At 42.8% G+C, this 17,171-nt stretch overlaps 1 protein-coding gene across 3 annotated transcripts in view; it reads right to left on the minus strand.

Annotated features, from left to right (window-relative positions):
- Positions 1–17,171, minus strand: part of GOLM1 (golgi membrane protein 1) — an 88,703-nt gene that overhangs the window by 53,063 nt on the left and 18,469 nt on the right. For all 3 annotated transcript variants that reach the window (XM_049895927.1, XM_049895929.1, XM_049895928.1), the window contains exons 2-3: positions 16,348–16,497; positions 14,748–14,927 (exon numbers count right to left, since the gene is read on the minus strand). In XM_049895927.1, coding sequence (XP_049751884.1) covers positions 14,748–14,927; positions 16,348–16,476 — 309 coding nt within the window. In that variant the 5' untranslated portion in view covers positions 16,477–16,497. The remainder of the gene's footprint in view (positions 1–14,747; positions 14,928–16,347; positions 16,498–17,171) is intronic.

Below are 17,171 nucleotides of genomic sequence, written 5' to 3' on the forward strand. Positions count from 1 at the left end.
TATTCCCACGTGACAGCTGAAAAACAGCTAGAGATTCTGCGTGACTTACCTAAAATCACACAGCGAAGGAAAAGAACTTGAGCCTGGTCTGTCTACCCCAGAGCCCCATGTCCTGCACCACTACACCAAAGTACAGCTAAAATCTTTCAGGAGCTAAGATTTGATGATGGAAACCAGCTGTCCCCCATGACCACAACTGAAAAAACTTTGATCACATAGTCCAAAAGTTAAAAACCCTATAAGAGAATGGACTCTCTTCTCAAATGGATATTTGTCTCTTTCAAGGTGTACTTTACCTTGTTTACTGTGACTCCTCACATATATATCAAGAGTTTATTTACTGTGACTACAACTGCCTCCCCCAACCCCCGCCGTGGGTCCCCAGTTTCTTGAAAGTGGGGGTAGAGGGCGGATGAGAGAGATCTTGCATTATGCCCCCTATTTTCAAAAGAAGCCATAAAATGGAAGCATTAAGAACTGAAGTGAACAGTCAACCAGCTTCTGGCTGGTGCACGCTCCCCTCATTTCTTCCCTCAGGCAGGCATTTTTAGACAACCCTCCCCAAAAAACCACACCCACTGCTGTCAAGTTGATTCCGACTCATAGTGACCCTGCAGGACAGAGGAGAAGTGCCCTATAGGGTTTCCAAGGCTGTAAGCTTTATAGAAGCAGACTGCTACATCTTCCTCCTGGAGAATGGCTCGTGGGTTCAAACCACTGACCTTTCAGTTAGCAGCTGGGTGCTTTAACCACTGTGCCACCAGGGCTCCCTTTAGTCCGCAGGAGGTTATATTTCAAAAAATTCCACATTTGTGGTCTTAGTCCATAACAGATTATACACAAAGAAACCAGTCTTTCTAGATCTGCTGCATGCCTGTAGTGAGGGTGCTTTCCTGAGTTACTGTGAATTCTCTTCACAAATGGTTCTATACAGCATGTTCTCTGAGGATTCTGCCCACAGGATATGGGAAGCTCCCAGCTGTCCTGGTCCATAATAGAGGGGTCTGGAGCCTCCTCAGGGGTTACCCAGGCCAAGGGGAGACGTGCCCCTGTGTCCTGTCCATGAGCAGCATTCACCCTGAAGCCGCTTTTGCTCCTCCCCACACAAGGCATGTGCCCACACTTTCGAGCAATGCACAAAAATATGCAGAAGCTCAGAGGAGTATGAAGAGAAAGATTAGACATTCCCAGAATTTTAGAACTCATGGACTGCTAAAATTTCAGAAGTATTTGGTAGACTCAGGGAGTTAAGAAAACAAACATACTTAAAAGTAGCACCTAACACACACACACACACACACACACACACACTAACATTCACATACTCACTCTCTCATACTCAAACACACACTCACATACACTCACATATAATCTCTCTCACACATGCACGCTCCACTATCTCCTTTCACTATCATTTCAAAAAGAAAAAAAGAGATTTTATTTTAAAAACAAAATGGAGGAAGGCCAGAGGCTCAGAATAAAAAGGCAATTCTTTCTAAGAAAAAGACAGTTAAACAATACATATACTCGCAAGGATGGGAGAGCCGACAGACGGACACACTAACCTTCCTCTTTATTCTTCCTCACTTCCTGTAGAGGGGAAACAATCACTCCTGGTTGCCCCCAGGCTACAGATGAGCACTGCAGAAGCGCTAAGGTAGCATGCACGGTCCTTCTTGACTTTCCTTGCCATCCCTGGGAACCCAGGTCTCAGAGGCAATCCTGCCTGGCTCTCCTGGGCTCCCTAACTCAGCCCCCAATATAGCCCTGTTCCCATCATAAATCTTCTGATCGACTACAGAGGCCCTGGGTGCCAGCAACACTCTCTGTACATCCTGCAAATCATGGATGGGATTTCTACAAATTCTGTTCCCTAAGGATAAGCTCGAAGTTAGAAAACCAAAAGGGAAGAACACGCTCAGCGTTTCTCAAACTGAAAGAACTGAAGAAAACACTCAAGACTGAAGTTGGAATACTAAAGGCTTCTATGGGCAAACTACTGAACAATGCAGGAAGCTTCAAAAGAAGGAATATACACAGTCACTGTACCAAAAAGAACTGGTGGACATTCAACCACTTCAGGAGGTGGCATACATTCAAGAATCGATGGTACTAAAGGAAGAAGTCCCAGTGCACTGAAGGCACTGGTGAAAAATAAGGCTCCAGGAATTGACAGAATACCAACTGAGATGTTTCAACTAACAGATGTAATGCCAGAAGTGCTCATTCATCTATGCCAAGAAATCTGGAAGGAAGCTATCTGGCCAACCAACTGGGAGATGTCCGTATTTGTGCCCATTCCAATTCCAAAGAAAGATGATCCAACAGAATGCAGAAATTATCAAACAATATCATTAATATCACACACAAGTAAAATTTTGCAGCAATACATCAACAGGGAACTGCCAGAAATTCAAGCCAATTCAGAAGCGGACGGGTAACCAGGGATATCATTGCTGATGTCAGATGGAACTTGGCTGAAAGCAGAGAACACAAGAAAGATGTCTACCTGTGTTTTATTGACTATGCAAAGGCATTCAACTGTGTGGATCATAACAAATTATGGGTAACACTGTGAAGAATGAGGATTCCAGAACACTTAATTGTGCTCACAAGGAACCTGTACATAGACCGAGAGGCAGTTTTTCGAACAGAACAAGCAGATGCCACATGGTTTAAAGTCAGGAGAGGTATGCATCAGGGTTGTATCCTTTCACCGTACTTATTCAATTTGTATGCTGAATGTCTTAGGCTGGGTTCTCTACAGAAGCAAAACCAGTAAAGTGTATAAATATGTAAAGAGATTTATATCATGGAAACAGCTCAAACAATTGTAAAGGCTGAAACGTCCCAAGTCTGTGTATCAGGGTAGAGGCTTCTCTCAATTCACGTAGCTGCAGGGGCTGGTGAACCCAAGGTTGGCAGTTCGGAGGGCGGGGCTTCTGCTCTCAGGCTGTGAGATCCAGGAATTCTAAGAACTGCAGATAAGCTGATAGCTCAAGTTCCAAGAAGAGGAGGTCAGACGAACAGGCAGCACAGGATCCAAAATAAGCAAAAAAGCCAGAACATCTGCTTATATTTGGATGCAGGCCACCCTCCCAAAGAAACTCCCTTTCAACTGACTGGCTACTCACAGCAGATTCAATCATGGCCGTGATCACATATAAACACTGAGAATCATGGCCCAGCCAAGGTGACACACAGTCTTAACCACTACACTGAGCAAATAATCCGAGAAGCTGGACTATATGAAGAACCAGGCATTGCGTAGGTAGAAGACTCATTAACAACCTGCATTATGCAGATGACACAACCTTGCTTACTGAAAATGAAGAGAACTTAAAGCACGTACTGATGACGGTCAAAGACTACAGCCTTCAGTATGAACTACACCTCAACAGAAAGAAAACAAAAATCCTCACAACTGGACCAATAAGCAACATCGTGATAAACAGAAAAAGGTTAGAGTTGTCAAGGATTTCATATTACGTGAACCCACGATCAACGCCCATGGAAACGGCAGTCAAAAAATCAAAAAACGTACTGCATTGGGCAAATCTGCTGAAAAGACCTCTTAAAGTGTTAAAAAGCAAAGATGTCACCTTGAGGACTAAAGTGCACCTGACTCAAGCCATGATATTTTCAATCACCTAACATGCATGCGACAGCTGGGCAATGAATAAGGAAAACCGAATAATTGTCACCTTTGAATTACGGTGTTGGCAAAGGATACTGAATATACCATGGACTGCCAAAAGAACAAATCTGTCTTGGAAGACATATAGCCAGAAAGCTCCTTAGAAGCAAGGATGGCAAGACTTCATCTCCTATACTTTGGACACGTTATCAGGAATCAGCTTGGTCAGGTAGAGGGTCAGCAAAAAAGAGGAAGACCCTCAACGAGATGGATTGACACAGCAGCTGTAACAATCGGTTCAAATACAGCGACAATTGTGAGGATGGCACAGGACCAGGCAGTGTTTCGTTCTGTTATATACAGTGTCGCTGTGTGTCAGAACCGACTGCACGGCACCTAACGACAAGAAGGATAAACCTACTTCCTCCCAAAAAATAGATTTGAAAGGGTTGTCTATGTATACACTATGAAAAACTCCAGTTTTTCATAGTTAAAGGAGATTTCAGGCACTTTCTCCACATACGAGAAAAGCAAGCACAAATAGAGAAGCCCTTTATGACAAGAGCATTTAAAATTGGAAACTACCAGAGAAGAAACATGAGTTTGTGAATATGGAAAAGTACTCTACAAATGAAAAAGAATACTTCTTACATTTTAAACCAGTTATGCACCACCCATCTGTCAGTAGTGGCTAGAGTGTTGCTTTGATGAACAGGTTTCAATGGCACTTTCAGACTAAGACAAACCAGGAAGAAAGGCCTGGCAACCTGCTTCCATAAATCAGCCAGTAAAACTCCTATGGATCACAATGCTCCGATCTGCAACTGATGGCACAGGACCGGGAAGCATTTTGCTCATTGTGCATGGTGACGCCATGAGTCAGGGGCTAACTCAACGGCAGCTAACAAGAACAACGTGCAAGAAAAGTCTGAAGGTCTGGGTAAAAATGATTCATTTTCTGCTGAAGTGCTGGCCACCAAAAAAAAACCAGATGCCACCAACTCGACTCTGACTCATAGCGACCCCATGTGTGTCAGAGGAGAACTGTACTCCACAGGGTTTTCAGTGGCTGATGTTTCAGAAGTAGATCACCACGCCTTTCTTCCCAGGTGCCTCTAGGTGGACTCGAACCACCAACCTTTCAGTTAGCAGCAGAGCACATTAACCATTTCCACCCTATGCAGGGACTCCACTAGTTCATAAAAGCTGTGTCTACGTTCACCGTAACAAGTCTAAGGATATAGCCTCCTTCCAGTACACTAACCGTTCCACAGAGCAGAGGCGCACGCATTAGTAAGAGCCAAACCCTTAGGTTATGAGTGGCCATAAGCTTGAAGCACTTTATAGTAAAAGAGTAACTCACACACTGATTCAACTTAATAAACAAGAAAGAACAGTCATACGTTCCTAACTACGGTGCAATGAATCGCTTTTATAAGGCCTTTCCACCCATGTTCTTGTAGCTCCTATTTAAATGACTGGCTGGGACTATGCAAATAAAGTGCGTGGAATCTTGTGGGGATTGAACAGTCTGCTAATACAAATAAGGTGCATGGAACCCTTTGTAGGGGACGAGGTAGTTCGTGGTCTTGCGGGTGGGGTGGTGGGAGTAACACCTTGAAACTGACAAGGAGCTTGCTATGTAACCAACTTCCTTGACAGAGTTCGAGAGAGAGACCCGGAGAGAGGAGCTGTAACACTGAAGACAGCGAGAGATGGAGTAGCAGCAGCAAGAGCAACAGCAGTGCAAGTCGGCAGGAACCAGGAGACCGGGGCCAAGACGGCTGTGGTGGGGCTTGCTGAGCCACAAAGCCAAGAGCTGTAACGCTTGCCCGGGCAGGGCCCGGTGGCAGCAACCAAAAAGCAGCTCTCCTGATCAAGAACTGTATCCTGAGTCATTCCTGTCACTTCTGAGTTGATCCCGATCCCGAGTTGTAACCTATAACTTCCCTGATAAACCCCATAATCTTAAGTACAGTTCGTAAGTTCTGTGAAACGTTGCAGCGAATTACGGAACCCAAAGACGGGAGGGCAAGTACTGAATCAAGAGGGAATAGCTGGTGTTAGAGACGATGGAGTGGTACAGCGGTTTGAAAAAGTTGGACATTTGGGACATCTTTAACCTCTGCCTCATAGGAACAGCTTTGTGGTGATCCTTATAAAAGAAATTATTCATTTTACTAAAAAAAAAAAAAACAGAAAGACACATAAAGCTTAAATATTTTAATTAACAGGGAGCCCCTTTTTAATCTATGTAGAACCTGATTTTTTTTTATTAACTTCTATTGAGCTTCAAGTGAACGTTTACAAATCAAGTCAGACTGTCACATATAAGTTTATATACATCTTACTCCGTACTCCCACTTGCTCTCCCCCTAATGAGTCAACCCTTCCAGTCTCTCCTTTCGTGACAATTTTGCCAGCTTCCAAATCTCTCTATCCTCCCATCCCCCCTCCAGACAGGAGATGCCAACACAGTCTCAAGTGTCCACCTGATATAATTAGCTCATTCTTCATCAGCATCTCTCTCCTACCCACTGTCCAGTCCCTTTCATGTCTGATGAGTTGTCCTCGGGGATGGTTCCTGTCCTGTGCCAACAGGTTTGGGGACCGTGACCACCGGGATTCCTCTAGTCTCAGTCAGACCATTAAGTATGGTCTTTTTATGAGAATTTCGGGTCTGCATCCCACTGATCTCCTGCTCCCTCAGGGGTCCTCTGTTGTGCTCCCTGTCAGGGCAGTCATCGATTGTGGCCGGGCACCAACTAGTTCTTCTGGTCTCAGGATGATGTAGGTCTCTGGTTCATGTGGCCCTTTCTGTCTCTTGGGATCTTAGTTGTCATGTGACCTTGGTGTTCTTCATTCTCCTTTGTTCCAGGTGGGTTGAGACCAATTGCTGCATCTTAGATGGCCGCTTGTTAGCATTTAAGACCCCAGACGCCACATTTCAAAGTGGGATGCAGAATGTTTTCATAATAGTATTATTTTGCCAATTGACTTAGAAGTCCCCTTAAACCATGGTCCCCAAACCCCCGCCCTTGCTCCGCTGACCTTTGAAGCGTTCATTTTATCCTGGAAACTTCTTTGCTTTTGGTCCAGTCCAATTGAGCTGACCTTCCATGTATTGAGTGTTGTCTTTCCCTTCACCTAAAGCAGTTCTTATCTACTAATTAATCAGTAAAAAACCCTCTCCCTCCCTCCCTCCCGCCCCCCCCTCGTAACCACAAAACTATGTGTTCTTCTCAGTTATACTATTTCTCAAGATCTTATAATAGCGGTCTTACACAATATTTGTCCTTTTGCCTCTAATTTCGCTCAGCATAATGCCTTCCAGGTTCCTCCATGTTATGAAATGTTTCACAGATTCGTCACTGTTCTTTATCGATGTGTAGTATTCCATTGTGTGAATATACCACAATTTATTTACCCATTCATCCGTTGATGGACACCTTGGTTGCTTCCAGCTTTTTGCTATTGTAAACAGAGGTGCAATAAACATGGGTGTGCATATATCTGTTTGTGTGAAGGCTCTTGTCTCTCTAGGGTATATTCCGAGGAGTGGGATTTCTGGGTTGTATGGTAGTTCTATTTCTAACTGTTTAAGATAACGCCAGATAGATTTCCAAAGTGGTTGTACCATTTTACATTCCCACCAGCAGTGTATAAGAGTTCCAATCTCTCCGCAGCCTCTCCAACATTTATTATTTTGTGTTTTTTGGATTAATGCCAGCCTTGTTGGTGTGAGATGGAATCTCATCGTGGTTTTAATTTGCATTTCTCTAATGGCTAATGATCGAGAGCATTTTCTCATGTATCTGTTAGCTGCCTGAATATCTTCTTTAGTGAAGTGTGTGTTCATATCCTTTGCCCACTTCTTGATTGGGTTGTTTGTCTTTTTGTGGTTGAGTTTTGACAGAATCATATAGATCTTAGAGATCAGGCGGTGGTCGGAGATGTCAGAGCTGAAAATTCTTTCCCAGTCTGTAGGTGGTGTTTTTACTCTTTTGGTGAAGTCTTTAGATGAGCATAGGTGTTTGATTTTTAGGAGCTCCCAGTTATCTGGCTTCTCTTCGTCATTTTTGGTAATGTTTTGTATTCTGTTTATGCCTTGTATTAGGGCTCCTAAGGTTGTCCCTATTTTTTCTTCCATGATCTTAATCGTTTTAGTCTTTATGTTTAGGTCTTTGATCCACTTGGAGTTAGTTTTTGTGCATGGTGTGAGGTATGGGTCCTGTTTCATTTTTTTTTGCAAATGGATATCCAGTTATGCCAGCACCATTTGTTAAAAAGACTATCTTTTCCCCAGTTAACTGACACTGGGCCTTTGTCAAATATCAGCTGCTCATATGTGGATGGATTTATATCTGGGTTCTCAATTCTGTTCCACTGGTCTATGTGCCTGTTGTTGTACCAATACCAGGCTGTTTTGACTACTGTGGCTGTATACTAGGTTCTGAAATCTACCATAGAGTGAGGCCTCCCACTTTCTTCTTTTTCAGTAATGCTTATCCGAGGCTTCTTTCCCTTCCATATGAAGTTGGTGATTTGTTTCTCTATCACCTTAAAAAATGACATTGGAATTTGGATCGGAAGTGCATTGTATGTATAGATGGCTTTTGGTAGAATAGACATTTTTACTATGTTAAGTCTTCCTATCCATGAGCAAGGTATGTTTTTCCACTTGAGTATGTCCTTTTTAATTTCTTGTAGTAAAGCTTTGTAGTTTTCTTTGTATAGGTCTTTTACATCCTTGGTAAGATTTATTCCTAAGTATTTTATCTTCTTGGGGGCTACTGTAAATGGTATTGATTTGGTTATTTCCTCTTTCATGTTCTTTTTGTTGATGTAGAGGAATCCAAGTGACTTTTGTATGGTTATCTTATAACCTGAGACTCTGCCAAACTCTTCTATTACTTTCAGTAGTTTTCTGGAGGATTCCTTAGGGTTTTCTGTGTATAAGATCATGTCATCTGCAAATAGAGATAATTTTACTTCCTCCTTGCCAATCCGGATGCCCTTTATTTCTTTGTCTGGCCTAATTGCTCTGGCTAGGACCTCTAGCACAATGTTGAATAAGAGCGGTGATAAAGGGCATCCTTGTCTGGTTCCCGTTCTCAAGGGAAATGCTTTCAGGTTCTCTCCATTTAGAGTGATGTTGGCTGTTGGCTGTTGGCTTTGCATAGATGCCCTTTATTATATTGAGGAATTTTCCTTCAATTCCTATTTTGGTGAGAGGTTTTATCATAAATGGGTGTTGGACTTTGTCAAATGCCTTTTCTGCATCAATTGATAAGATCATGTGGTTTTTGTCTTTTGTTTTATTTATGTGGTGGATTACATTAATGGTTTTTCTAATATTAAACCAGCCTTGCATACCTGGTATAAATCCCACTTGGTCTGGGTGAATTATTTTTTTGATATGTTGTTGAATTCTACTGGCTAGAATTTTGTTGAGGATTTTTGCATCTATGTTCATGAGGGATATAGGTCTGTAATTTTCTTTTTTTGTAATGTCTTCACCTGGTTTTGGTATCAGGGAGATGGTGGCTTCATAAAATGAGTTGGGTAGTATTCCGTCATTTTCTATGCTTTGAAATACCTTTAGTAGTAGTGGTGTTAACTCTTCTCTGAAAGTTTGGTAGAACTCTGCAGTGAAGCCATCCGGGCCAGGGCTTTTTTTTGTTGGGAGTTTTTTGATTACCGTTTCAATCTCTTTTTTTGTTATGGGTCTATTTAGTTGTTCTACTTCTGAATGTGTTAGTTTAGGTAGGTAGTGTTTTTCCAGGAATTCATCCATTTCTTCTAGGTTTGCAAATTTGTTAAGAGTACAATTTTTCGTAATAATCTGATATGATTCTTTTAATTTCAGTTGCTTCTGTTGTGATGTGGTCCTTCTCGTTTCTTATTCGGGTTATTTGTTTCCTTTCCTGTATTTCTTTAGTCAGTCTAGCCAATGGTTTATCAATTTTGTTAATTTTTTCAAAGAACCAGCTTTTGGCTTTGTTAATTCTTTCAATTGTTTTTCTGTGCTCTAATTCATTTAGTTCAGCTCTAATTTTTATTATTTGTTTTCTTCTGGTGCCTGATGGGTTCTTTTGTTGCTCACTTTCTATTTGTTCAAGTTGTAGGGACAGTTCTCTGGTTTTGGCTCTTTCTTCTTTTTGTATGTGTGCATTTATCGATATAAATTGGCCTCTGAGCACTGCTTTTGCTGTGTCCCAGAGGTTTTGATAGAAAGTATTTTCATTCTCGTTGCTTTCTAAGAATTTCCTTATTCCCTCCTTGATGTCTTCTATAACCCAGTCTTTTTTCAGGAGGGTATTGTTCAGTTTCCAAGTATTTGATTTCTTTTCCCTAGTTTTTCTGTTACTGATTTCTAGTTTTATTGCCTTGTGGTCTGAGAAGATGCTTTGTAATATTTCGATGTTTTGGATTCTGCAAAGGTTTGTTTTATGACCTAATATGTGGTCTATTCTAGAGAATGTTCCATGTGCGCTAGAAAAAAAAGTATACTTTGCAGCAGTTGGGTGGAGAGTTCTGTATAAGTCTATGAGGTCAAGTTGGTTGATTGTTGTAATTAGGTCTTCCGTGTCTCTATTGAGCTTCTTACTAGATGTCCTGTCCTTCTCCGAAAGTGGTGTGTTGAAGTCTCCTACTATAATTGTGGAGGTGTCTATCTCACTTTTCAGTTGTTAAAATTTGATTTATGTATCTTGCAGTCCTGTCATTGGGTGCATAAATATTTAATATGGTTATGTCTTCCTGATCAATTGTCCCTTTTATCATTATGTAGTGTCCTTCTTTATCCTTTGTGGTGGATTTAAGTCTAAAGTCTATTTTGTCAGAAATTAATATTGCTACTCCTCTTTTTTTTGCTTATTGTTTGCTTGATATATTTTTTTCCATCCTTTGAGTTTTAGTTTGTTTGTGTCTCTAAGTCTAAGGTGTGTCTCTTGTAGGCAGCATATAGACGGATCGTGTTTCTTTATCCAGTCCGAGACTCTCTGTCTCTTTATTGGTGCATTTAGTCCATTTACATTCAGCGTAATTATAGATAAATAAGTGTTTAGTGTTGTCATTTTGATGCCTTTTTATGTGTGTTGTTGACAATTTCATTTTTCCACTTACTTTTTTGTGCTGAGACGTTTTTCTTAGCAAATTGTGAGATCCTCATTTTTGTAGTGTTTGACTTTATGTTTGTTGAGTCGTTACGTTTTTCTTGGCTTTTATCTTGAGTTCTGGAGTTGTTATACCTCTTTGTGGTTACCTTAAATTTACCCCTATTTTTCTAAGTAAAAACCTAACTTGTATTGTTCTATATCACCTTGTATCACTCTCCATATGGCAGTTCTATGCCACCTGTATTTTATTCCCTCTTTTTGATTATTGTGATCTTTTACATATAGAGTTCAATGATTCCCTGTTTTGAGCATTTTTTTTTAATTAATCTTAATTTGTTTTTGTGATTTCCCTATTTGAGTTGATATCAGGATGTTCTGTTTTGTGACCTTGTGTTGTGCTGGTATCTGATATTATTTGTTTTCTGACCAAACAATATCCTTTAGTATTTCTTGTAGCTTTGGTTTGGTTCTTGCAAATTCTCTAAGCTTGAGTTTATCTGTAAATATCTTAATTTTGCCTTCATATTTCAGAGAGAGTTTTGCTGGATATATGATCCTTGGCTGGCAGTTTTTCTTCTTCAGTGCTCTGTATATGTTATCCCATTGCCTTCTTGCCTGCATGGTTTCTGCTGAGTAGTCTGAACTTATTCTTATTGATTCTTCCTTGAAGGAGACCTTTCTTTTCTCCCTGGCTACTTTTAAAATTTTCTCTTTATCTTTGGTTTTGGCAAGTTTGATGATAATATGTCTTGGTGTTTTTCTTTTTGGATCAATCTTAAATGGGGTTCGATGAGCATCTTGGATAGATATCCTTTCGTTTTTCATGATGTCAGGGAAGTTTTCTGTCAGCAGATCTTCAACTATTTCTCTGTGTTTTCTGTCCTCCCTCCCTGTTCTGGGACTCCAATCACACGCAAGTTACCCTTCTTGATAGAGTCCCACATGATTCTTAGGGTTTCTTCATTTTTTTAAATTCTTTTATCTGATTTTTTTTCCAGCTATGTTGGTGTTAATTCCCTGGTCCTCCAGATTTCCCAGTCTGCATTCTAATTGCTCGAGTCTGCTCCTCTGACTTTCTATTGCGTTGTCTAATTCTGTAATTTTATTATTAATCTTTTGGATTTCTACATGCTGTCTCTCTATGGATTCTTGCAACTTATTAATTTTTCCACTATGTTCTTGAATAATCTTTTTGAGTTCTTCAACATTTTTATCAGTGTGTTCCTTGGCTTTTTCTGCAGTTTGCCTTATTTTGTTTCTGATGTCTTGAAGCATTCTGTAAATTAGTTTTTTATATTCTGTATCTGATAATTTCAGGATTGTATCTTCATTTGGGAAAGATTTTGATTCTTTTGTTTGGGGGGTTGCAGAAGCTGTCATGGTCTGCTTCTTTATGTGGTTTGATATCGACTGCTGTCTCCGAGCCATCTCTAAGATATAGTAGTGGTTTATTCTATAATTGCTCACTGAGTCTTATCTTGTTTTGTTTTCTTTCAATATATGTGGATGGGCTACTAGATTGTGCTGTCTTGTTTGTTGTAGCCCTTGACTTACTTATGACCTATTATCAGCTGGTTTGGTCTGTTGCCAGATATATATGCCTGAGTCTATTCACTATTCTTGAGTAGAATCTGATTTTGGGTCATCAAGTGTGTGATGCACCCTAACAGCTATCCACCTCGAGAAGTATTGGTGATAGTTGTATGCACCAGATTCTATTAGCAGCTGGGGTTCACCCTCCGGGGGGGCACAGGATGCTGACAGGCTGCCCCCAAGTGTCAGTGAGGTAGGTGTGTCTCTATTTCTATAGCACCTTGGTGGGAGGGCACTGCAGCTGTACCTTAGGCCCCCAATGCAAGTACCTCTACTGATTGGTAGATGTCACCCTCCTTAGACCCCTAAGGCAAGAGGCTAGGTGGTCTGGGGGGAGCTTCAGCCCTCAGTTCCCTGTTGTGGGTGAGTTAGGGCTCTATTGAATAAGCAGAGATATCAGATCTGGGAAACTTGTTTTTCCAGAAAATCTGCTAAAAAAAAAATGCAGTCAGATCCCTATCAGAACTGCCTTTGGATTATAACCGCCTCCTTGTTCCCTGTAAGGATGAAAGTCCGAGATTTGGATCCTATATGCTTGGCTGTAGCTGGTTCTGTGTTTTTAGTCCAATTAGGGATGGATTTTTGGTCCCTGGGTTTTTTGTGGTTCCTTCTCTCAGGCCGGAAGGATGGGTTAGGAAAAGACCAAAAAAAAAGCGGGGGGGGGGAAGCAAAGCCACCACAGAGCCGGAGCCGTTCTCCCTCTGGCTCAGAAAATTCCAATGTTAATGAAGCTGCCTGGGAAGGGTAGGGGAGGGTTCAGAGAAATAGGAGAGTAGCACCTCGGAATATAGGCACAGTTGCTTATCTTGCTTGGAATGACTATTTTATTTGAGATTCCCGAGGGGCGTGTCGCCTATGTGTGCTGGCTGTGTGGAGATTGCCCCCGAGGGTCTGGCCTGCCGAAGCCGCGGTCAGATCCTCCGCTGCCAGTCCAAAGTCCAGCGTCAAGGTTCCCCTGCTGGGACGCTTCACTCTCGGCTCCAAAATCAGTCGCTGCCTCCCGGGGACTTCTCTTCCCGCCAGCTGCGTAGCCGCGCCGCCTCCGCGGACTGGCTGGGCCCCCTCCTGGGGTTAGTTCAGGGGAGTAGGGCTGCGCCCCGTGCTTGCGCCGTGACAGTGCCCAATCCAATGCCCAGCGTCAAGGTTCCCCGGCTGGGACGTTGCACTCCGGGCTCCAAAACCAGTCACTGCCTCCCGGGGACTTCTCCCACCAGCCTCGTTGCCACGCCGCCCATGCGGACCGGCTGGGCCCCCTCCCAGGGTGAGTTCAGGGGGGTAGGGCTGCTCCCCTTGTTTGCGCTGTCACAAGATTTTTGAGTTCAGCTCCCCTGGGCCCAGCCCTAAGCCCGGCGCCAAGGTTACCTGACTGGGACGCTGGCTCCAGGCTCCGAAAACAGTTGCTGCTTCCCCGTATTTGTTCGTTCTCCGTCTCTGAATCTGTGTTTGTTGTTCAGCGTTCGTAGATTGTTACGTATGTGATCAATTCACTTGTTTTTCTGAGTCTTCGTTGCAAGAGGGATCCGAGGTAGCGTCTACCATCTTGGCCCCGCCCAGCATGTTTTTCTTTCTTTTTTTTTTTTTTATCTAAAAAACCAACACTCTTGAGGCCCCTACTTTCTTTGTTAGCATTTTTTTGGATGTCTGCAACCCCGCTCCCATGAGATATTTGAGGACACAAGCAGGTCTCACAAACTGGACACCAAAATAAAAAAAAAAACCCAAACCCACTGCTGTTGAGGCAATTCCAATTCATTGAGACCCTATAGGACAGAAGAGAACTGCCCTGTAGAGTTTCCAAGGCTGTGGCACAGTGATTAAGAGTTACGGCTTCTAACCAGAAAGTCAGCAGTTTGAATCCACCAGCCGCTCCTTGGAAACTCTATGGGGCAGTTCTACTCTGTCCTGTAGGGTTGCTATGAGTTGGAATCAACTTGACAGCAACGGGTTTGGTTTGGGTTTGGTAATCTTTATGGAAGCAGACTGCCACATCTTTCTTCTGCAGAGCCACTGGAAGTTTGAACCACCAACCTTTTGGTTAGCAGCCAATCTTAATCACTGTACCACCAGTGCTGACCTGACACAGAGTAGGTATTTAATAACATTTGTAGAAAGTAAAAGAGAAAAAAAGCCAATAAGAGGATGATTTTGATGCCATCTTAGCTCTTTTGCATTTTTCCCATTCATCACCTTTGCAAAAGGTTTCACAGCAAGCCCACCCAGGGCCTTGGGCATATGGGGGTTGGAGGGTGGAGTAGGGTGTAGACCCAAGGCTCAATCAAGAGCCAATTCCATGTAACTACGTAAACACACACAGCCACCTATCTTCCCACTGAAAAGAATCTGATAGCTCATAAAGTGCTACTGAGAGCAGAAGTGAGGAAAGCAGCAGGCCTCACCTTCTCATCCTGGTATAACTTGTTGACGCTCTCCAGCTGGAAGTTGTGACTGGACTGGATCTTGTCCAGTTGTTCCCGCTGCTTCTCCAGTTCTCCCTGAAACTCATTCTTTTTCAGTTCCACAGCGCCTCTCTCTGCAGCTGCCCTGCGGACCCTGCCTTCCAGCTCCATGATGCGCGTCTAGGAGGAAGCCACAGCGTGAGGGCGAATGTCGCTGCAGACCGCCTGCCAGAGCCCCCACAGCAGGCTCAAGCTGGGCCCTGGAGCAGCCATCAGGCCTTATACCCCTCGTGGGTTCCAAAGGCTCACATTTGCAAGTCAATTGTGTGGAAGCTAGAACAGGTTTTTCTAGAGAAACGTGGTGCACATGGAATCATTCACATGTCTAAGCTTTAGTGTGTCCACTGTCAAATGGAGACACTCCCATGCACCTCAGGGCTCTATGGAATTCAATGAGGTTAAGTACCTACAAGCCCAGGGCTTAACCTGGCACAAGGGGTGCTCAGATGCTTAGTTCCTTGCCCCTGCTAGCAAAGTACCTGACAACTCTTTATAAGATATTACTTCTAAAAACCGATTCTGTTCTACAACTCCAGTACCCAACCTCACATCTGCCCAGAAAGCAGTGGTTCTGGTGGAGGCTGAGACACAGGGTCCACAAATGTGGGAGAGTAAACGTGAGACCAGGACAGAATATTAACAAAGCTGAGACGAAGTTTCATGGTTAAGAGTCCAAGCTCTGCCATCAGAACGAGTTGGTTTGGAATCCCAGCTCCACCTGTACTAGCCTTTCTGTGCCTCAGTTTGCCTACCTGTGAAACGGGGAAAACAAAGTCCCAACCTTGTAGGGTTTGTGAACAAAAGAAATTAGGTGTACAAAGTGCTCAGCACTGTGCCTGGTCCCTGATGGGCAGGCAAAAACCCTGGTGGTATCCTAAATGGGACTTTGGAACATAAAAAGAATATCAGATTAAAGACTAAGAAAATCTGAATAAACTACAGACTTTAGTTAATAAAATAAAATAAAATAAAATAAAATAAAATAAAATAAAATAAAATAAAATAAAATAAAATAAAATAAAATAAAATAAAATAAAATAAAATAAAATAAAATAAAATAAAATAAACCCATTGCTGTCAGGTAGATTCTGACTCATAGCAACCCTATAGGACAGAGTAAAACTGTCCCATAGGGTTTCCAAGGAGTGCCTGGGGGATTCAAACAGCAACCTTTTGGTTAGCAGCCCAGCTGTAGCTCTAAACTACTACACCACCAGGGTTTCCAGTTAATAATAAGGTATCATAATTGGCTCATTGGAGTCCTGGTGGCACAGTGGTTAAGAGCTCAGTGCTAACCAAAAGGTCGGCAGTTTGAATCCACCAGCTGCTCCTTGGAAACCCTGTGGGGCAGTTCTACTGTGTCCTATAAGGTCACTATGAGTCAGAACTGACTCGCAAACTCACCGTACTAATGTAAGACGTAAATAAATAACGGGCAGCTTGGTGTGGAGCATATAGGAACTCTGTACTTCCCCTGAAATGTTTCTGCCACCTGAAGACTATTCTAAGATAAAAAGGTTATTTTAAAAAAGAAAGACACCTGGAGATCCACGCTCCGGGAGCTGGCAATCCAGTAGTTGAAGCCCAGGACGACGATACAGGCCACCAGGGCAGCCAGCAGGAGTGGCGGTGACTTCATGCTCCGACGCCCGTTTCCCAGTCCCATCATCTCAAGGGCGGGGCTGAGAATCTGCCAAGTAAAAATAAACAAATAAACCTCAATACTGTTATCACCACTCTGGAAGCAGGGGACATCCATCCATCATCACGACCTCAGGGTCCTGCCATGCTTGAACATGAAGCATGAACAAGGGGAAACTCTCCTTGAAAAGCAAAGCTTCAATGGAGAACATGTACACAGCACACCCACAGTTCTGTGTGCCGTGGGCAGTGTGGTCAGCTCCCCAAGGCAGGCTCATGGGAGTGAGGATCGTCCTTGGAATCCATCACAGATAAGCTCAGGACCTTGGGCAAGCAGCAATTTCTCTTATCCTTCAGCTTCCTCATCTGTAAAATGGGGATAATTATAGTACTGCCTCCCTAGTATAGTGTGTGAATTAAATTAACAATCTAAGCAAACAGGATGGGGCAGCGGTGGTTCAGTGGTAGAATTCTTGCCTTCTGTGAGGAAGAGCCTGGGCTCGACTCCCTACCAATACACCTCATGTGCAGCCACCACCTGTCTGTCAGCTTGTGTTGCTATGATACTGAAAAGATTTCAGAAGAGCTTCCAAGAAAGAAAAGCCTTCGAGATCTACTTCTAAAAAAAAAAATCAGCCAACAGACGATTTTTCAAAAGAAATCAGTCAAAACCCTACGGATCACAAGGGTCTGATCCTCAACCCATCATGGAGATAGCACAGG

This window comes from Elephas maximus, chromosome 9, assembly GCF_024166365.1.
Source record: "Elephas maximus indicus isolate mEleMax1 chromosome 9, mEleMax1 primary haplotype, whole genome shotgun sequence".
Taxonomy (NCBI): domain Eukaryota; kingdom Metazoa; phylum Chordata; class Mammalia; order Proboscidea; family Elephantidae; genus Elephas; species Elephas maximus.